The sequence below is a fragment of the Acomys russatus genome, chromosome 18 (genome assembly GCF_903995435.1).
Source record: "Acomys russatus chromosome 18, mAcoRus1.1, whole genome shotgun sequence".
In the NCBI taxonomy this organism is placed as follows: Eukaryota; Metazoa; Chordata; class Mammalia; order Rodentia; family Muridae; genus Acomys; species Acomys russatus.
The window spans coordinates 61,753,760-61,775,521 of NC_067154.1; the positions used below are offsets into that span (position 1 = coordinate 61,753,760).

The 21,762-nt window shown below is 48.6% G+C and overlaps 2 protein-coding genes across 2 annotated transcripts in view; both read left to right on the plus strand.

The window, feature by feature from the left end:
• Window positions 1-21,762, plus strand: part of Pcca (propionyl-CoA carboxylase subunit alpha) — an 842,751-nt gene that overhangs the window by 118,496 nt on the left and 702,493 nt on the right. The gene's annotated exons all lie outside the window — the stretch shown is intronic.
• Tm9sf2 (transmembrane 9 superfamily member 2) overlaps window positions 21,033-21,762 on the plus strand; it is a 49,415-nt gene continuing 48,685 nt past the window's right edge. The window contains exon 1 of the mRNA XM_051160993.1: window positions 21,033-21,218. Within this exon, the coding sequence (XP_051016950.1) occupies window positions 21,051-21,218 (168 nt within the window). The 5' untranslated portion in view covers window positions 21,033-21,050. The remainder of the gene's footprint in view (window positions 21,219-21,762) is intronic.

Here is a 21,762-nt window from a genome sequence, read left to right on the forward strand (position 1 = left end):
CTGGGACTAAAGGCATACCTACTTTATGCAGTAAGTCAAACTAGACCCAAAAGTCTATTTATAAAAATACAATGACTTAGCTGAGCTGGAGAGAACACTTGTTCTCTTGAGATTTAAGCCTTCATACATGTGAAATATGGACATACTGTGTTCAGTTTCCAGGAGTGCCTGGAATTCCCACCAGGGAGTTCTTAAGTCTCAGGGCCCCCTTGTGGATAGCACATGTTTCTATTAGAGTTGTTTAGCAGGGAAACACTGATACTGAAAGGCACATAGGGGCTGACCACCTCCCAGGTCCGAATAGCAAATCCACAGAGGTCAGAGAGCCCCACTGGTGGCCAGAAGAAGGAGGAACTGAAACCACCATCTGCACAGACCTGTCCGACAGGTGGGACTGTGGTCTGACCCACAGCCCTGGCTGGTGACCAAGTGCAGACATGTCCGTTCCCACCCAAATAATGTTCTGGCCCCAGACAGGACATCCTGAGGGTTGTTCTGCCCCCAACAACATGCCGGAGTCCCAAAGGTTCTCAGAGCCACTCATAACCTTTCCAGACTGGAGCCACGCTCTGCAAAGAGAGCGGTCACTCTGGATGCCTGCAGGGAGGTGCTGTGTGCCTGCCTGGTGCTCTGAGGCGGGGATCACGCACTTCCCTCAGCTGCCCTCGGTAATGCCGCAGAAACACAGCATTTCTCCCCTTTCTCCAAGTAAGTGTAAGATGAAGCAAAACCAGTTTAAGATGTTGTAAACATTCTCCCCAAGATGGACCGTTGTTCGTTTGTACCTGTGGCTGGCACACAGCTGAGAGAGATTCATACGCACTTGTGTGATCCCACGTGGCTTCCGTGCGTCCACAGGGAGGCCAGAGGGCAGCATCAGTGCTGTCTCACTCTGTGCCTTTTTCTTTGAGGCAGGATCTCTCATTGAACAGAGCTGGTGTTTTGTTGTCGTCAGTGTTGCTGTTCTTCTTGAGGCTGTAAGCCTCCTGCTGCCTCCCTCCTCGGTGCTGCGCCATTGTGAGCTGGTTAGTCCTTTGTCGGTTTGACAAAGCTACAGTTGTCTGGAAATACATAATCTCAGTTGAGGAACTTCCTCCATCGGATTTGGGGAATCTTAATATGTGAATCACGTGGTGGGGCCCAGCCCACTGTAGGTGATACCATCCCCCTGGGCAGGCAGTCCTGGGTTGTATAAGAAAAGTAGCCAAGGGGGCTGGAGAGATGGCTCAGCGGTTAAGAGCACTGGCTGCTCTTCCAGAGGTCCTGAGTTCAATTCCCAGCAACCACATGGTGGCTCACAACCATCTGTAATGAGATCTGATGCCCTCTTCTGGCCTGTATGTGTACATGCAGGCAGAGTACTGTAAACACAATAATAAATACACCTTTAAAAAAGAAAAGTAGGCAAGCAAGTCAGGGGTTGGGGGCCAAATTGGTAAGCAGTGTAGCCCCGCGGTCTTTGCTCTGGCCCTGCTTGCGTTCCTGCCTGCCCGGCTTCCTTTAGTGATCAGCTGCGACCCCTGAGTTGTTTTAGGTCAGTGTTTACCAGCAGTAGGAAGCAAAACAAGAACACAAGTGTATCCAATCGTGATGCAGTTGTTAAAATTATTGTTAGAGATCGATAGACGGTGCCAACCCAGAGCACCAGAGGGCTTGCACAGTTAGCCTGGGAGCCTGGGTCAGGTGGTAAGTTGGAGACTAGCCTGGGCTACGTGAGGCCCTGTGTTAAACAGAATCCAGTCTCATGAATTTCTCCAACAGGTGTCAGATAACTAAACAAAGTTCTCCCAATGCGCTGGACTCAGAAAGCTGGAGAGGGAATTCTGGTAGCCTGTGGGACCTCACCTGCAGCTGATGATGTCATCTAAGCGCTTGCCTTATTTGCCTGGGAAAGGCTAACCCCCAGGGGCTCCAGCTGTCTGCTGAGGCCAAGCTGCAATAAAAACATAGGGCATCGAGAACCAATCGCTAGTTTTGGGAACGTACTCTCCCATTACATCCCGGAGTACCATTACTCCCCGGAGTTAAAAGTGCTAATTTCTCAGGCAACACTTAGTGATCCTAAAGTGACTCCTGTTTATTGGGGAGGAAAGTTTTTAAAACTGGGTCATCTTTCCCTGTGCTCTCGATTTGCTGCTCTCAAGCTTCGCTGCGTTGCCTTCCGAGCTGGGAAAAGTAATCAAGGAAGTGAGAGAGCCTGGAAACCACCAGGGACTGACTACACTTGCCTTTTGCGAACGCTTTGCTTTTCGTGTTTAATTCTCTAGGGCACAGTATCGGCCCATGGCTGGCTGACTGGAGGCAAATCAGCAACAGGATTTACCTGACTGCCGTTTGGGCTCGATCTAATTTCAGGTAACTGCAGACCTTTTCAGAGCTCGTTCCTCCAGCGGCTCTGTTGGTTCTGGGTCATCACTGCACAGCGCCATTTCTTACTCCCAGGACCTGATGCTCCTGGGTGAGAGAAAGAACAGCTCAGTCTCCTCTGGGTGTCAAGTGCTAAATATAAGCAAACATGTAAAACAAGGTTTGACATCAGTCATAAAAGCCACCCACAGACAGGTGGCGAATGAAACCAAACAAAACGGAAACCCAGGATGTGTAAGTCAATAAGAGATTTCATAAACGCAAGCAATCACTGGCTCTCTGATAGCTGGGTGGCTAATATGAGTCATCCCGAACAGGAGGACCCCATCCGTTCAGCCAGTACTCTGTGACACGGGGCAAAAAAATGGCTGGGCTTTCCTGGAATAAGTCAGGCCTGGGAGTAAAGAAGGGAAGTGAGGCTGGCCAAGGTGATCTGTACCCATGATCCCAGCACTCAGGAGGCTGAGGCAGGCGGATGTGGAGTTCAGAGAAATCCTCAGGCTACTGAGTAAGCTTAAAGCCAGCCTGTGCTACAGCTGAGGGGGAGAGACAGAGGAGGAGGGAGAGTCAGAGAGTGGGAGAGAGAGGGGTTGGCTAGCTACGTAGCTAAGAAAAATGCTTTAAATCAAATAACAAAATTTGTTCTGAAATATTTAGTATAGGGAGAAAGGAATTATCACATTATTATTATTATTACTATTATTATTATTATCATTATCATTATTATTTTTTTTGTTTTCGAGACAGGGTTTCTCTGTGTTAGCCTTGGCTGTCCTGGACTCACTTTGTAGACCAGGCTGGCCTCCAACTCACTCATAGCAATCCACTTGCCTCTGCTTCCCAAGTGCTGGGTCTAAAGGAAATGTCACTTTTAAAAGCATTGTTTTCGTATCAAGTGTGGAAAGAACCTTTAGGGTGTGGTGAAAACTCACTAGCCCACACCTGTAAGCTGCCCACGGGGTCCACAGCACCCGCCTTCTCGCCAGCCACAATGATTTCGTGCTTCAGTGCAGTTTCAGTACAGTACAGCACATTTGCGCAGAGATGGCAGAGAGGCTTGAAATTTCTGAAGGTGGTTTCCCGTGCGAGGCCAGACCACTCATCACTGTAGGCACTTATGACAACTGTCTGTGTTTGAAGAAGCATTCATTAAACATTGTAACTGAAGGTCTCCTGGGAATTGAACTCAGGACCTCTGGAGGAGCAGCCGGTGTTCTTAACCACTGAGCCACACTCTCTTATTGAAGGCCATTGTTTAAATTAGGGCTCCCTGTCCATTGTACGTCCTGTGAGTCTTTACAAAGCAGGTGACAGACAGACCATCTACCCTGTCGTTCCACCTGGTCACCCTTCTCCACTCTTCTCTCCTGGAAACCTCTGATCTTGCTGCCATCTGCGTAATCCTGCCTTTTCTATAGTGCCATAGAGACAGACTCATCAGAATGCAGCTGTCTCGGGCTAGGGTCTCTCACTCGGTACCGTGGGTTTAAATTTTTCCTCTGTGTCTTCTTAGGACTTGACAGATCATTACTCTTTGTTGCTAAGTAACATTCCTTCTTATGGATTCTTACTTTTAAACAAAATCCCGAATGTTCAATTTTACTCAGGAGTCAAATGCTGGGGTGAAAGCCCGCTAGCTCAGAGAGGCAGAGAAAGCACCAGCTGACCTTCCTCCTCAGCCGATGTCCCAGAGGAAAACGTCCCATCTCCTTCTCCACATGGTCTTAAAACCCTTCAAACTGAGTGTCTCTCTATCCATCCTCTGGTCGTCTTCTCACTCTCTATGGTTTTTTCCTGTGTTCACTCTGTCAACTGGTTGCTTGCTCTACCTCTTGACCTATAGTTAGCTTTATTTAATCCTGCTTACAGAAAGATCCTGGATTAAAGGTGCTGGCACATACCTTTAATCCCAGCACTCAGGAGGCAGAGGCAGGCAGATCTCTGTCAGTTCGAGGCCAGCCTGGTCTACAAAGCAAGTCCAGGACAGCCAAGATCACACAGAGAAACCCTGTCTTGAAAAACCAAAAACAAACAAACAAACAAACAAACAAAAAACCCCAAAAACAACCCAAACAAACAAAACAAAAGAGGTGTTTGCTAGGGCTGAGCCATACCTCAGCCGGACACAGGTTTTTTCCAGTATACAATCTTCAGGTTCACAATGGGATCAAACACACCCTGCAACAAAGGATGCCCAGAGTTTGCTCGTCTATCCAGCTGTCCTAGGACATGTAACTGCTTCCAAGTTATTAATAAAACTGCTGTCACTTTTTAAAAATAACTTGTTTTTATATGTATGAATATTTCTCCTACATACATGTTTGTGTACTATGTGCATGCCTGGTACCTGTGGAAGCCAGAAAGGAACACTGAATTGCCTGGAACTAGACTTATAAATGATTGTAAGCTGCCGTGTTGGTTGCTGGGAACGAGACCCAGGTCCTCTGCAAGAACAGTCAGTGTCTTCATGGCTGAGCTGTCCCTCCAGCCCCCAGAGTACTGTAGTCTTTCTAAGGAAAGTGCATAAATGTGTTGCTTGTATTTTAAAAACCTTTAAATGGCTCTCTCTTGTGGTTTGGCTATAATGTAATGCAAAACGCTCATGTGTGAAAGGCCTGCTTCGCATTTGGTGGTGGTATTAAGACTGACCATTACGACCAGTCTATAGGTTAAGCCATTGGTGGCCCCATAATTTACCACAATCTATAGGTTAAGCCATTGGTGGCCTCATAATTTATAACAGTCTATAGGTTAAGCCATTGGTGGCCCCATAATTTATGACAGTCTATAGGTTAAGCCATTGGTGGCCCCATAATTTATGACAGTCTATAGGTTAAGCCACTGGTGGCCTCATAATTTATGACAGTCTGTAGGTTAAGCTGCTGGTGGCTCCATAATTTACAACAGTCTATAGGTTAAGCCACTGGTGGCCTCATAATTTATGACAGTCTGTAGGTTAAGCTGCTGGTGGCTCCATAATTTACAACAGTCTATGGGTTAAGCCATTGGTGGCCTCATAATTCACTTTGTGGCATCTTTGGGAGGTGGTGGGAGTGAGGCAGCAGAGCCTAGCTGGAGAAAGTGGTCCTTTGGGGGCTGTCTTTGGAGGATGTGTCCTACTCTTGGCCACATCTTCTTTCTCTCTCTGCCTCCCAGTCACCACGAAGTAAGCAGCCTTTCCCACCATGAACGCCTTGCCCTGAGTCCTCTCTATATACAGTCCCACAGCCATGAGACCAAGCGACTATGGCCTGAACACTCGAACTGTGAGTCAAAATAAACCTTCTTCTCTTAAGTTGGTCACAGAGGTACCGAGCCAGCACATTAATGCAATAGGCAATAACGTCCAATTCCAGCACTGTGTAATCTGCTTTTAAGTCATTTCTTCAACCATGTCTCTAAAGTCATAGACTGAGAGAACCTATGCAGACAAAAAGCAGAAGCTTCCTTCTTCTGTGTCCTCTTGTGTGGGCTGCCACCTTTCTTCCCTGTCCTCTTATGTGGGCTGCCACCTTTCTTCTCTGTCCTCTTGTATGGGCTGCCACCTTTCTTCCCTGTCCTCTTGTGTGAGCTGTCACCTTTCTTCCATGTCCTCTTGTGTGGGCTGCCACCTTTCTTCCCTGTCCTCTTGTGTAGGCTGCCACCTTTCTTCCGTGTCCTCTTGTATGTGCTGCCACCTTTCTTCCCTGTCCTCTTGTGTAGGCTGCCACCTTTCTTCCATGTCCTCTTGTGTGAGCTGCTACCTTTCTTTCCTGTCCTCTTGTGTAGGCTGCCACCTTTCTTCCGTGTCCTCTTGTGTGGGCTGCCACCTTTCTTCCCTGTCCTCTTGTGTAGGCTGCCACCTTTCTTCCGTGTCCTCTTGTGTGGGCTGCCACCTTTCTTCCGTGTCCTCTTGTGTGGGCTGCCACCTTTCTTCCGTGTCCTCTTGTGTGGGCTGCCACCTTTCTTCCGTGTCCTCTTGTGTGGGCTGCCACCTTTCTTCCGTGTCCTCTTATGTGGGCTGCCACCTTTCTTCCGTGTCCTCTTGTGTGGGCTGCCACCTTTCTTCCATGTCCTCTTGTGTGGGCTGCCACCTTTCTTCCGTGTCCTCTTGTGTGGGCTGCCACCTTTCTTCCATGTCCTCTTGTGTGGGCTGCCGCCTTTCTTCCGTGTCCTTTTGTGTGGGCTGCCACCAGAAGGTGTCGCCCAGATTTAGGGCAAGTTTTACCATATCAAATACTTACTTTAGTTTGGGAAATTCCTCGAAGGGGGCTAGAGGATGGCTCAGAGTTAGAGCACTTGCTGTTCTTGAAGAAGACCAGGCTCCAGTTCCCACATGGTGGCGTGAGACTAGCTGTGACCACAGTCCAGTCACAATGGCTTCCACAGGTTTCCGGATGCATGTGGTTCACAGACATACAACCAGGAGCTCAGATGTGCAGGCGGTAGCAACAGCATACACTAAACAAACAAACAAACCCCCTTCACAGGTGTGTGCAGCTCGGGGGTTGAGCTAATTCCACATGAAGTCAAGGCACCTCCCTTCCTTACGTGTTCCCCACAAAGATTTCCATAACAAGGTGACCCCAGTCTTCAAAGTACCTACCTGGTGAAACAACACAGTGTTGGGTTCCCCCATCTTTCTTCCAAAGAGGGAGGATCTGAAGAGTTAGACTATTTTAAGTTAATTACCCACCGGGCCATCTTTATTTAAGTGTCCCTGGTAACAGAAGCTATTAAAACTGGGCTGGCAGGAGGGCTCAGAGGGCCTAAGCACCTGCCTGCTTGCTTGATGAGCTGTGTTCCATCACCATCCCTAGAACTTCAAGCAAGAGAGACCGACTCCTGCAGCTGTGCTTTACGCTCCAGACCCATCAGGAGTACATATGTCCCCACCACCACCCCGCACACATACACACATCTGATTTTAAAAATTAAACAAACCTGAAGATTTCTAGCAAGCCAGACATGGTGGCGCACACCATTAATCCCAGCACTTGCGAAGCAGAGCCAGGCAGATCTCTGTGAGTTCTCAGCCAGCCTGGTCTACAGAGCAAATCAAGGACATACAGGGCTACACAGAGAAACCCTGTCTCTGAAAACAAAACGAAACGAAACAAACAAAGATTTCTGGCAAATGTAGAGCTCCCCTGCCTCCAAATATTTTTTTAAAAATATTTTTTATTAATTTATTCATATTAAATCTCAATTGTTATCCCATCCCTTGTATCCTCCCATTCCTTCCTCCCTCCCATTTTCCCCTTTCTGTGCATTTACACATGTGTCTGTCAGGGTAGCTGTGGAGCTCTGGCACACAACATTTTTTTGTTGTTGTTGTTGTTTTGTTTCATCTTGAGTTCTGGAATTGTGAGAGTCAAAGGCAAACCTCTCAAGCATCTCTTGTAATAGTAGCCTTGGCCTCCGGGCACAGATCAATTGCTTGCCACCAAGCTGCCACCTCCAGGCAGAGGTCTGCTAGTAGCTTCTGTGAGAGGCGTCACAGCTGCCGGGTGCTAGTGACTCCCTTTCTTCCGAGAAGAAAGCTGGGACCCTGAGAAGTGAGTGGAATCAGGGGTGGCATTCTTCAGAAGAGGCTAACCCTCAGAATCCCAGGCCCCATCAGGAAGGCTGCAAGTAACAGCAAAGCAAGCCGGATACATTTAGCTTACATGCTCCCCTCGGAGTCTGAGTGTAATTTTTCTGTTGCATCTGGCACAACTTTGATTTCTTTCCCAAAGTGAAATCAAGTAGGCCGGCGCCATCGGAGCCTCTGGCAGCCTCCCGTTGTTTAATACTTGATGAGGGTATTAACTACACAAGGGGGTTGAGAGGGACAAGAAACACACACTTACTCTTTGATGTCGTGCTGCACGGCCTGGATGCTGGCGGCGAGCCTAACAGGGCAGCCGGGCCAGTCGCCACGCTCTGGCCAATAGCAAGCACGAGAGGCCCAGAGATGACAGCTCTGTGGGCCTTATAGCTGTAAAAGAAACACCTTTTCAGAAGACATTTTTCTTTTTCTTCTTTTTTTGGTTTTTCGAGACAGGGTTTCTCTGTGTAGCCTTGGCTGTCCTAGACTTTCTTTGTAGATCAAGCTGGCCTCAAACTCACAGCGATCCACCTGCCTCGGCCTCCCCAGTGCTGGGATTAAAGGAGTATGCTGCCACCACCACCTGCTGACATTTTTCTCTTTTAAGATTTATTTATTATGTATACAGTGCTCTGGCTGCATGTACACCTGTAGGCCACAAGAGGACACAAGACCTCAGTATAGATGATCGTGAGCTGCTGCCATGTGGTTGCTGGGAACCCAACTCAGGACTTCTGGAAGAGCAGCCAGTGCTCTTAACCTCTGAGCCATCTCTCCAGCCCCCAGAAGATATTTTTCTGATAACACAGAGGCGCACTATTGTTTGCAAAAGGCCGAACTGATAAAATCCCAGGCATCATTCAAGTTTCCTATAGCAAGATGCATACATGCAAAAACACATGCCTGTTACTACCTGTATAAAATCTCTTTACAAGGGAGGGGTGTGCTCATCATTTTTCAGCAGAGAGGAAAACACTGTCATTTGAACTCACAGAAATAACTCTCTGTGGCGGCTGCATGCATAGCTCGGAGGGCAGAACACCTGCATGCACAGGGCTCCGGACTGTTCCGTGTGAATATTTTCGTGTATGTGGCCTTCCAGTCTTTTTTATATGTTTATATGTTTTTCAACATTTAAATATGTCTCTTTTTGAGACAGTCGCTTTGTATGGTGTAGTCGCTCTCGAACTCCACCCAAAACAGTCCCGATAGACTGCTCTTTAAGGTCAGTTGTATCTGTCAGTCGGAATTCCTGCCTGGTCGTCACTCGCTGCAGTGGTGAATGGCTTCAGTCGCAGCACTCTGGGAAGCAGAGGCGGGCAGCTCTTTATGAGTTTTAATTCGGCTATACAGAGCACACTGGCCTGAAGACAGGTCAGAGAGGCATGTTCTTGCTTACTAATTGCTAAGGAGGACCCAGCCAGCCGGGAGGGAAGGCACCCCTGAGCACGCGGTCCTGGGTATCATTATGAAGCAGGCTGAGCAAGTGTCTTAGTTACGGTTTCACTGCGCAGAGACACCATGACTACGGCAGCTCTTGTTATTTTTATTTTTTTTGTGTTTTGAGAGAGGGTTTCTCTGTGTAGCCTTGGCTGTCCTGTACTCCCTTTGTAGATCAGGCTGGCCTCAAACTCACAGCGATCTGTCTGCCTCTGCCTCCCTGAGTGCTGGAATTAAAGGTGTGCGACACCACACCTCGCTCTACAGCAACTCTAATAAAGAAAACCATTTCACTGGGCCTGGCTTACAGCTTCAGAGGTTTAGTCCATTACCATCATGGCTGGAAGGAGGGCAGCGTGCAGCAGACATGGTGCTGGAGGAGACAGGAGTTCTATATCTTGAGCTGCAAGCTGCAGAAGGAGACTGTGTGCCACACTGGGTGTAGCTTGAGCATAGGAGACCTCAAAGCCCCGCCTCCACGGTGACACACTTCCTCCAGCAAGGTCACACCTCCTAACAGTGCCACTTTCGATGGGCCAAGCATTGGAGCACATGAGTCTGTGGAGGCCGTTTCTACTCAAGCCAGCACAGCAAGCCAGGGGAACAAGCTGGTAACTGTTGTTCCTCCATGGTCTCAGCTCCAGTTCCTGCCTCCAGGTTAGTTTGTAACTTGTGAGCCATACAGTAAGATACACTCTTTTCCTCCCCAAGTTGCTTTTGGTCTTTATACCAACAATAGAAAGCAAACTAAAACAATGAAATAGCATTTTACAAATACACTGCAGTTTATTTATAGCTTGAAAGAGATTCTTATTGTTTCCAGCATGGATGATTGCAAATAATCACCTTTGTGTGTTCATTTTTGTGCTTGTGTCAATTTTAGTTTCTCCAGAGTTTTAAATACCTGCGAGTGGGGCTCTGCATGGAGCCGGACCACTGTCTTGCGTTCTCTGCAGCACACAGGAGGTTGTGATGTTTCCAATCCTTGCCATCACTTGGTTGTCAGCTATGTTAACAAGTGCATGAAGGTATCCTGTCCGGTTTAAAATAATTGGTATTTGCATATAGTAATTATAACAGGGATGGGTTACTCTGACCTTTGTATCTCATTACTTCATCCGCATTTCTCGGTTGTCTGAGAATCATCTGTTGTACTTATGACCATGCACACACCCCTTTTTTAAACATCTGTTCAAGCCTTTCACTTTTTAAGGCAGGATCTCCGGAAGCAGTGACACACATCTTCAATCCCAGAACTCTGGGAGGCAGAGACCAGCAGATCTCTGTGAGTTCGAGGCCAGCCTGGTCTACAAAGTGAGCCCAGGACAGCCAAGGCTACACAGAGAAAACCTGTCTTGAAAATAAGTAAGTAAGTAAGTAAGTAAATAAAATTTAAAATTAAAAGGCAGGGTCTCTGTAGCATATACCCTGAATGCTGGCCTGAAATTTGCAATCCTCCTGTCTTAGCCTCTCGACTGCTGAACTCCTGTAGAGTTTTGAAGTCCTTTATATATTTATAGGTCCTTTATTGTTTAGAAAGTGCAAATATTTTCTTTCCAGTCTGTCTCCTCATTGCTTCTCTGCGTGTGTGATAGCTAGGAATGGAACACAGACCTGGAACACGTCAGGTTAGTGGTCTGCCACTGTGGCAAAGCTCCAGGCCTGCAGACATTTGAACGGAAGCTGGGGTCAGAGTGCGCATGCTCCTTATAATGTAGTGTTTCACTTACCAGTACTATGTTAAACACCCCCGTGTTGCTAGCTCCCCTCTGTGACGTGTAATGCCTGCAGAAGAGAGAGCCGCCCTCTTGCCAGCTGCGGTGCTGATTTATACCAGCCACTCCCTTCGTGGGCATTTCATTGAACTTATGTGATATTTGAGTTAGATTTCCTTCACATTCAAACTATTCCCCAAGAATAGATCTTGGAAACTAGAATTATTATTATTTATTTTTCATATTATATATTTATAAAGCACTTAAAAAGACGCAAACCCAAATCTCTCTCCAGAAGTTGCACTGAGTCATCTTGAGGCTGGCCTCAAACTCCCTATGTAGATGAGGGTACGTTCAACTTCTCATCTTCCTGCCTCCACTTGCCCGCGCTGGGACTACTGGTTTGTGTGGCCATGCCCAGTTTCCGCAGTACTGGGGACTCAACTCAGGCCTTCATCAGTGCTAGGCCAACACTCTTCCCACCAGCTGAACCACACGCACAGACTTAACTTTGCTTTCCTGGCTTCTTACAAAAGGTGCCTTATTGGTCTTCTCTAAAGTATACACCTTTTAGTTGCAGTAAAGCTCTGCTTGAAGGCTTACTGAATGCTCTTCCTCTTCCTCTTCTTGTCCCCTGTGCCATTTTTCCCTGTGGCACTTGAATGAAACCCAGTCACTAGGATTGCTGTCTTTATCCCTGTGATCCGGTGATGCCCACAACAACAGTGGCATGCGGCTGAAGCGGGGTGTGCAGTCCTAAAGTCAGCACCTTGGGAAAGTGGTTCACAGGCCAAAAATGCCCTTAAAGGCCCTTTAAATAGCACCAAGCTTTCAGTGTGCTGTTCAGCCAGCCAAGTAGTGTCCTATAGCCGTGAGGAGACAGACCCCCTGACCACCTCAGCCACCAGCCACACCTCCTAATCCCTTTCACCTGTCGGGCACTCCCTAATGACAAAGCACTGAAATCTATGAGCCCCAGGGATGGGGGGTGGCATTCCTATTCAGACCACAGCCCACAGCGAACTTAAGCACCTTCTCAAGAGATTAAAAGTCATCTACACCATTTCTCACGTCAGTAGGCATGAGGAAGGAAAATTAAGACAGAAGGAAAAGAGAGAGGAGGGAGGCTGTTGAAGTCAGGCAGGGCACTAATGCTCAAGGAAAACATGGCTGCACCGGAGCTGTTCACAGCTGCACCTCATGTCCCCCAGGCCTCTAAGCTGAGGTTTGATTTGCTATTCGCACTCTATTCTCTAGTTGCTCCGAAGTGTTTTCCTGCTGGGGACATGCACGCTTTGGGTGTGTCAGCTGGTGCTGTGCAGCACTTGTGGTAAAGCCTCTCACTGCCCTCGTTGGGCAGCAGTGTCTGGGTGTGTGTGCCCTTTCTCCTTGCGTCTCTTTGCAGACGCCGTTCTGAACACTTTGCTTAGCATTTAGTTCCAGTGACATTCCCCTACTGATACTCAGACACCAATGCCGGAAGGAGCCCAGAAGAAATTCCAGAGGGCTGTGTTCATTTCTCTTGAACATGTGAGCGGCCCAGCCCATTGTTTCTAGAATATTCAGTGTGTACCTATGAAAGGCCAGAATCAACGTACCTTGAATTCCCTTTAACAAGTTTTAGGAGCTATGAGGTAACTCAGTGGAGGAAGTGCTTGCTCTGACTCCAGCACCCACGTAAAAAAGCCAGGGGTGAAGGGTGGGAGGGTGGCTGGGCACGGTGGTGTACACGCCTTTAATGCACAGGCACGTGCGTGTGTTCCCACGCACACTTGAACATGCACACAGGCAAGCATACCATGAACACATACATACACACAAAAACACAATACAATAAAGACTTTGACCTGTGGTAAAACTGTGTCAGGGCTGGGATGTTGGCTAAGTTTAGCAGAGTGGTTGCCTACATGCCCAAAGCCCAGAGTCTGGCCTCCAGCACCTCTCAATCAGGGCGGTAGTGTACACCTGTAATCCAAGCTCTAGGCAGGTGGAGGCCCAGCTACATACCACGTTTGATGATAGCTTGGGGTACATGAAAACTGTTTTAAAATAAGCCTTTTCATCTCTAACTGCAGTATGAACACTGAGAATAATAACATTTTACATGACATGATATTGAGTTTGTTTGTTGGTATACCGACTTCACATATGAGTTTCCCTATCAGCTATAAGCGAAATGACATGAATCTATTAGTATTGTTTTGGTCTCGGGTACTGTGGCGGTTTGAACAGGAATGGCCCTGCTTGGTCATTAGGGACTGGCACTATTAAGAAGTATGACTTTTGGGGGGTGTAGGTGTGGCATCTTTGGAGGAAGTGTGTCATTGCCGGTGGGGTGGGGTGGGGCGTCTTTGGGGTTTCAAATGCTCAAGCCAGGCCCGGCGTCTTCCCCTTTCTCTTCCTGCTGCCTGCAGATGCACATGTAGAACTCATGGTCCGTCTCCGTCGCCGGGTCCGCCTGCGTGCTGCCAGGCTTCCCGCCGTGATGATAACACACTAGGTCTCTGATACTGTGTTTTCCTTTACAAGACTTGCAGTGGTCATGGGGGTCTCAGCCACTGAGACCCTAGCTAAGACAGGCATGTTTCATTCACACCGAACAGAGCGGCAGGTGTCCTTCTAGACACGAGTGTCACTAGCGATGCAGAAGCAGAAGTTTCCCACCATCCTGCCTGGTGACTCTCCAAAGGCTCAGCGGTTAGGAGCACTTGGCTCCTAGCACCCATGTCAGGTGGCTTACAACCACCTGTAGTGGCAGCTCCGAGGGGTCTGATGCCCTCTTGTGGCCTGTGAGAGTACCTACACACATGTGGCATAGTCCCAACCCAGAGACAGACACATAAGTAAAAATAAATCTTGCTTTCGAAGGTGACTGCGTAGCTCGGGTTTGCCTGCTTCTGGATCTCACACAAGCACGCATGTGCTTCTTTTGTCTCTTACACTGGTGATCGTGAACCTGGTCTGTTCCTTTCCCGGGCAGTGTTCTACTGCAGAACTGTGTCATAATTTCCTTTTCCGTCTTAAAGATGAACATCCGAATCCTATTTTGGTGAATACATATTTTTGTACGCAAACTTTTAGCAGGAAGAATAACATCTCTGAGCTGTAGCATGTGCGTGTCAAGCCGATTTCCCAAACGTGTACTGATGGGCAAGCACTCTGCCCCAGAACTGTGTCCCCAGCATGTTCGTCACAAGCTAACTCACAGTGTGCAGCAGCATTCTGTCCTTGCCTACATTTGGCATGTCCGTCCTCACCTTCCTAGTTAGAGACTAGAGACATGACTTAGTGGTTAGGAGCACTTGCCATTTTTTTGTTTGTTTGTTTGTTTGTTTTTTATAACATGGTTTCTCTGTGTAGCCTTGGCTGTCCAGGCTGGCCTCAAACTCACAGCAATCCGCCTGCCTCTGCCTCCTGAGTGCTGGGATTAAAGGTGTGCACCACCACGTCCAGCTACACTTGCCGTTCTTTTATTTTTATTTATTTTAAGGTTTATTTATTTTATTTATTGCATATGAGTGGGTATCAGATTACATTATAGATGGTTGTGAGCCACCATGTGGTTGCTGGGAATTGAACTCAGGACCTCTGGAAGAGCAGGCGGCGCTCTTAACCACTGAGCCATCTCTCCAGTTCTTACAGAGGATCCAAGTTTGGCTCCCAGCACCGCACTGGATCACTCACAGTCTATAAATTCAACACCCTCTTCTGGACTCTTCGGGCACCAGCACTCACATCTGCATGCCCCTTTCATACACATGTATGTATGTATGGAGTACACATGTATTAAATTACCAATATGGCCTAATAATGTTTATTATTTGGCCTATAATTATTATTACGGCAGTGTTTTCTAACCCACTAGCAATCAATCAATACACAGATACATGTTATATTTTAAAATACCCTTAGTTAACCTGGGGCAGGGCAGATATTAATCCCCCTAAACTACTTCCCATACCTGCCCCAATCCCATGCCATCTGCTTCTAATAATTTCTATCAAGCTACCTCCCACCCATAATCGCCACAGACCACCCCAGTCGGGTATGGGGGCCCCGGGACAAGGGTCCTTGAAGACTTGGTGGACAATGATTTGGCGGTGACAAACAGAGACAAACACAGAGGCAGTTTGAGTCTGAGTGTATTTTGCAGGCAAGCAGTCTAGATTTTTATACACATTTTTTTGAAACAGTGAGTGTTTTGTGGTTACATTTTCCACGGAGTAGATTCAAGGGCGTCAGTGAAGCAATCAGGCATATAGAATACACAGTACACAGTACACAGTAATAACGCCATTGTTTCTAAGTCATTAGCTTGGCACGGCAGATATTACATTCTCAGGGTGAGCCAGGGGCCGGAGACAGCCCTCAGTAAAATTAACTTTTTGCTGTTAGTCAATGTCTGACATCTTTTTCCCATTGATGACAACCCATCCATCTCCTCCCTCACACACTCCTGTACAGGGGAGAGGTGAATGAGGTGTAGCAGCCAGCCCATAGGGTCCTCTATATCTAGGAGGACACCAGAAACCGCCCCTCAATACATAGGCCACGCCATATGGAGTTCTGCATTGTAGGAATTAAAATTCCACTTTTACTTTCACTTTTGTCCAGTTACCTTTTCCCTGAATTGGCTCCGCCATTGCTAAAGACCCTCCATTTAATTGAGGGGATTTTTTAGCTGCCTCCTTTTGCTGTAATTCATTGAAGTTCCCCACTGTTTTATTATTCTTAAGAACTTTCAGGATGACTAGTAATAAATTAGGCGTATTTGGAGGAGGCGTCTCATTCTGCGGGTTCAAGGCTGGTGCTTTGTCCAGTTCACCTCCTGGCACCGTGTCCCTGTCACCTTGTTGGTGCCTTGACTATGAGTGAGAAAAATAATAGAGCAAAGAAGAAGGAATAACAGGAAGCAGGTCACTACCAACACCCCAAGGGAAAGAGCACCACGGCCTTTCCCAGGAGACTCTCACTTTTGGGGTCCTCGCCTCAGGCTCACAGAACAGCACTGTCACATGGACTCTACTGGAAGTGGCGTGGCACATAATCCCAAATACTTGTTAATTATCATCATCTGGGCCAAGTCTCCATCCATGCCGGCCATGTGCTTCTCCACTTAACCCACTTAAGCCTTCTTCTCTCCTCCTCCCAAGATTCTCTCTGTCTCCCCAAGCCCTGGAACCTTAGCCACGCCCATCCCATTTGCCCTGCCCAGGTGTGATGACCTTTTATTGGTTAAATAGGTTAGGCTCTTAGGCAAGGTATAGGTGAGTTAGAGAGAGAGTAAGCAGTAATTAGCATCAAAATACATCAGACCAACGTCCAACACATGTGAATGTGTAATTAAAAATAAACCAGTATTTAAAGTATTTTATTTATGGTCTTTATGTAGGTCTATGTCACTTGGTGGAATTTTTAGTTTATAATCGCCTGCTAAACAGTGAGCTGGAACGGCTGTTATCGACCGTTGACAATGTAATCGTGTGATAGGACTATCCTGGTCTCTTGCCATTTTCTCCTTAGTGGCCATTTTGAAATAGATTGATTTGTGAGAGTCCATGTTTGTGCACAGAATGGTGTTAATTTTATGTTATACTCCTAAAGTATACTTAGAAAATTCAGTTCCTAGGGTCACAGAAGGACACAAGCAGAATGCTAATATTATTGTTCACGGCCTCATTTATAAGATGAAATCATTTAAAAACCTCTAAAACTAGGCAGGTGCAGTGGCACACACCTTTAATCCCAGCACTGGGTGAGGCAGAGGCAGGCAGGTCCCTGAGTTCAAGGCCAGTCTGGTCTATTTGAGACAGTGCTTCTTTGTGTAGCCCTGGCTGTCCTGGAACTGGCTGCAGACCAGCCTCCGTCTCCTGAGTGCTGGGATTAAAGGCCTGCGCCATCACCAGCTAGCATTCTAAATTGCAAACAGACATTGCCGTGGGTCTGAATTCAGAGCAAGAATCAGTGTAAGGGGTAAGTTATGACTTCCACCTCACAGCGCCCCGCCACTGTTTTCCCTGACACTGTTCTCTTCCTATGGTTTTCATCTTTCAAGGTTGTGCTGACCAAATGATCCCTTTTTGTAAGTGCTGTGTTGACTGAGGAGCCACCGAGTTTCTTCTCTGTGCTGGGAAGGGATGCCATGAACAAGGCAGTGTACGAAGGAAAGCATTTAATCTGGAGGTCACTGTGAGTCCATGCCCACCATAGTGGGGAGCGTCAAGCAGGCCGGCAGGCGTGGCGCAGGTGCAGTAGCTGAGAGCTTCTTTCCTTATGAACAACTAGGAGGCAGAGCTACCCGGGAAGGGCTGGGCTTTGTTTGAGGTGTCCCCACATTTGTGGGGCTTATTTGGAGGAAGTAGGGCGCAGTGAGTGTTTCAGGAACTGTATCCTTTCCTGACGGTCCTGTTGTCCCGCCTCGCCTTTCTTCCTTCCTTTCTCAACTCTGTTCCACCACGTGCTCTGCCCTGCTAAAACCAATGCAGCCAGCTCATCAGAAATCTCTGAAGGCATAAACTAAAATAAATCTGCCCTCCATGAAGCTGTTTTTCTCGGGTATTTTGTCTTAGCAACGTGAAGCAAGGTGACTAACACCAGGACCGCTCTTTATGAATTTGTTTTGTTTTGAGACATGGTCTAGCTAGATACGTGATCCAGGCTGTCGCGGAACTTGCTCTGTAGACCAGGGGAGCCTCAGACTCACAGAGGCCTGGCTGCCTCTGCCGCCCGAGCGTGCCACCATGCAGTACCCCATCTGTACCTTCAAACTTAGGCTTTCACAACGTGTCTGACCTCCCTGAGCGGTGTTTATAGCTTATCTGCCCAAGGCAGGCTTAACTCCAAGTTAAACTGCAGAGAATGGGTTTTCTCCCCTTTACCTCTCCAATATTTGGGGTCTATAATTAACCAACAGTTAATAATTAACTGACAGAAAAAAACTTGTTTACTTGTGTTTTTATGTGTATGGGGGCTTCAGAGAAAAGAAATTCAGACAAAAGAGGCAGTTGTTCTTTCCAGAATGTTTGCTGTTTTAACAAGAGCCACACGCTGTGTAGAACTGACCTGTTAGGAAGGGGCTCCATGCCCACGTGGTGCAGCAATAGGAGATGCACAGTAGACTTGATTGCCAAGGCTCAGTATAAAGACGTTTCCTGTCATTCTCTCGTCTTTCTGGTTAGGAGAGGTTAGGGTTCTATTGGCCAAATAATCCATCTCCTGCTTGCTTCTGTGTGTGCGCGCGCTTGTGTGTGTGTGCATGTGTGTGTGTGTATGTGTGTGTGTGTGTATGTGTGTGTGTGTGTATGTGTGTGTTGTTGTTGTTCTGGGGGTTGAAACTAGGACCTAACACAGGCTAGGCAAGCACTATACCACTAGGCCACACATACACATCCTTTTTTTTTTTTTTTTTTTTTGAATTTTTTACTTCTTAAGACACAGACTCATTAAGTTTCCCAAGCTGTCCTTGAACTCAGAAAAATGGATGTCTAAATTATTTCAGCAGAGAAGAGAGAGGGCGGGGGGGGGGGGGGGAATTCTGGATTCTTTGGTAAACTATATGTAATAAAATTTGTAATTTAAACCATTTTCAGTGTAAAGCTCGGGGACATTAGTACATTGAATTGTGCAGCCATCACTTTGTCCCTCTCAGGTCTTTTTCATCTTTCTGTAATGAAACTCTGATCTCATTATCAATTAAAAAACAAACAAACAAACAAACAAACAAACCACCCTTTCCCTTCCCTCAGCTTCTGCAGCTTAGGAGAAAATTGCATTCCTCAGGCTTTGCTGCATTTATCAGGTGTCTGAGGAAAGGAGCATTGCTATCCGTAGGGAGAACGCAGAAATTTCCCGTTTTCCTAGTTGGGAGGGGAAATCTCCATTCCTCGTTTCCACCTGACAGCGCTCACAGAGTCAGCGCCCCGCCCCTCCCCGTCTGACCCCGCCCTTCCTGACCTCGCCCCGCCCCCGGTTACCTAGGGAACCCAGGTGAGGCGGTACCCAAAAGAGGCCGGATCCGGAAGTAGAGGCCGCCAAGCTTGGTGACGTGTCCGAGTAGCAGTTGGCGTAAGCCTCGTCGGAGAGCTGGAATCCCGGAGTCGTTTTCATTCTCGAAGACTCCGAGTTTTTAATTTGCTTTGCCCAGAGTGTGGAGACTGGCGGGGGCTGGAGGCCAGAGCGTGCAGGGCGCCTCGCCTTGGTCCCTGCGTTACCGGGGAGCCTCGAGTCATCCTCGGGAAAGAGGGAGAAGGGTCAAACGCCCAGAGTGTGCGATCCTGCGCCCCTGCGATGTGAGACAGGGAACAAATAAATGTGATCGTTTCCAAAACCGGTAGATGCCGAAGAGCACCGGTGGAAGCGAGGGGCGTCCGCACAAATCATTATTCCTCTTAGCACAAATAGAAGCTGAGAGCAGCAGACAGACCTAGGGTGATATCGACGAACTTAGAGGCCACCGAAAGGACTCAGTCTGTAATTCGGTGGCACGGTGAGCAGCGCCTGCTTTGGGGAGTGAGGGCCGAGGCAAAAGTGCTGTTGTCTGAGGTAGAAAAAAATTAGTAAAGACAAGGTAGGGGCGGAGGCTGCCACAGTGAAGGTTAAGTTGGTAGTACCAGAAAAACAGGTCGTGTCGGGGCGGGGGGGGGGGCGGTTGGAGACAACAGCAAGATCCTCTTAGTCCAAAGTTCAGTATGTTGATGTATTTGAGAGAGGCAGGCGCGCTGTGTGAGGACAGTACACTGCTTCTTGGTTATTAAAGTGGTCAGCATCTCCTCGGAGAACTACGGTATTCCATAGGTTTGTTTTGTGTTTCCATCTAATCCTTATCACTCTGAGGAAGGCGAGCGTCGTTTTGTTTCCCTCCTGCTTTTATTTCTTCCTTGATGCACCCACCACTAGCTAGATCGTAGCGTTCCAAAGTTAGAGCGCGCCCCGGCCAGTACGGATTCCCGTTGACTGAACGCGCTTTCTGGTTGTGCCAGCGGTTGTTTTCGCAGGGTGCCGGATCTCATCGAGAAGCTGGTCAGTTATAAATCTTCCATGGGGGACATGTATGAACACCCACAAGAATCTTGATAGCCCATGGGACTCCAACCTCTGATTTTAACTGTTTTCTGAACTTGCCCTTTATTGAATTTGGGACTATCAGTGTTTGTTTTATATTCTAAGATGATGTATTTTGGGGAAGAATACGATTGAAGCCTAAAGCTCCATTGGCTTTTTATGCCAAACGCATTTTCCCTGTAAAATATTTGGGAAAAGCAACAACCTGCGCACTGCATGTTTGCGCACTTAGGGATACAGACATCCCCCACCATTTCCATCACCAGTGGGAAAAGCTACGCAACGCGCCCAAGAGTGATGACTCTACACTAGTCTTCTTTGGCATGACTACTTTGTTCGTTAAGCTCCCGTGTCTTTTTTTTGCAAGCGCACGCCAGAGCTACTTTCTATTCATTCACCTGCCCCCATTTATCCGGGTCCAACTCCGGAAAGATACATGTACGAAGTGCACAGCTGCCCCACACAAGAACGTGCCGCCATCTCCGACGCCTAGGCGTTATCACCACCCTTGCAAACACCTCTGAGAGCCAAAGAGGAACGAATCGTTCTCCTCGCCTTGTTTCCTCGCCCTGAGGAGGTGCCAGGGTGGCCTCCGGAACCAGACCGCGGGTGCCGGAAGCGCGCACGCGGAAGTCGCCCGGCCGGAGAGCTGAAAACCAGGAACGCGGATCCGCGCCCCGCCCGGAAACAGCTCGCGGCGCCCGCACTGAGCGTGCGCAACGCGGCGCCGCGCATGCTCCGTGGAGGCCCGCTTCGGTTTCCGTCGCGGGGCCCCGCCGCGTCTCCCAGCGCAACCGGAACTAGCCGTTGCGGGCCGGCTTCTCCGCGGCCCGGCCTTGAGGTGGTCTCCGAGCCGCCCGCCCCTCCTCCCTCGCCGTCCCGTCCCAGCCGCCGCCGGCATGAGCGCCAGGCCGCCCGCGTCGCCGCCAGCGCGAGGCCCACGGCTGTTGCTGCTGTGGTCGCTGCTCCTGCTGGGGACGGGCCCGCGCCCGGGCGGCGCCTTCTACCTGCCGGGCCTGGCGCCGGTCAACTTCTGCACGGAGGAGAAGAAGACGGACGAGTGCAAGGTGGGGAGAGGCCCGGCGGGCCGGCCCGGGAGCGCGCGGCCGTGTGGGCCGCGGGAAGGGGCGTAGCGGTGGGTGGGGTCGCACTCCCGAGCGGCGGCAGGGGGCTGGCTCGCACCGGCTGCACCCCGGCCTCCACCCTGCCGGGCCCGCCCCTCCCCTGCCTCCCCGACCCCGCGGCGGCGAGCCGAGCGCCCTTGGACTGGCCCTCCTGGCAGGGACGGGGTGACCTGCTACCCACACGGGGCGCTCCCAGCCGAGCGCCAACTTGCAATAACTTTATTGCCTGTCGTTTCATTGTACTGTGCTGCAACTCCCGGTTACGACGGCTTATTCTCTCTAGGACTTTGATACCTAACTTGAAGATTAGCAGTTGACAACCTGTGGAGACTGTGTTAGTAAACACTAGTTGTCGAGACGGTAACCCCGGCCATTAAATGTTATTAAGGAAAAAAAAAAAACCAAACCTGTAAAATAGCAAGAGACCTCCCCTCCCCCAGTGAGATTTTCCGCGATGGTTTTAAAACACTTAAAAGAAGCATATGGC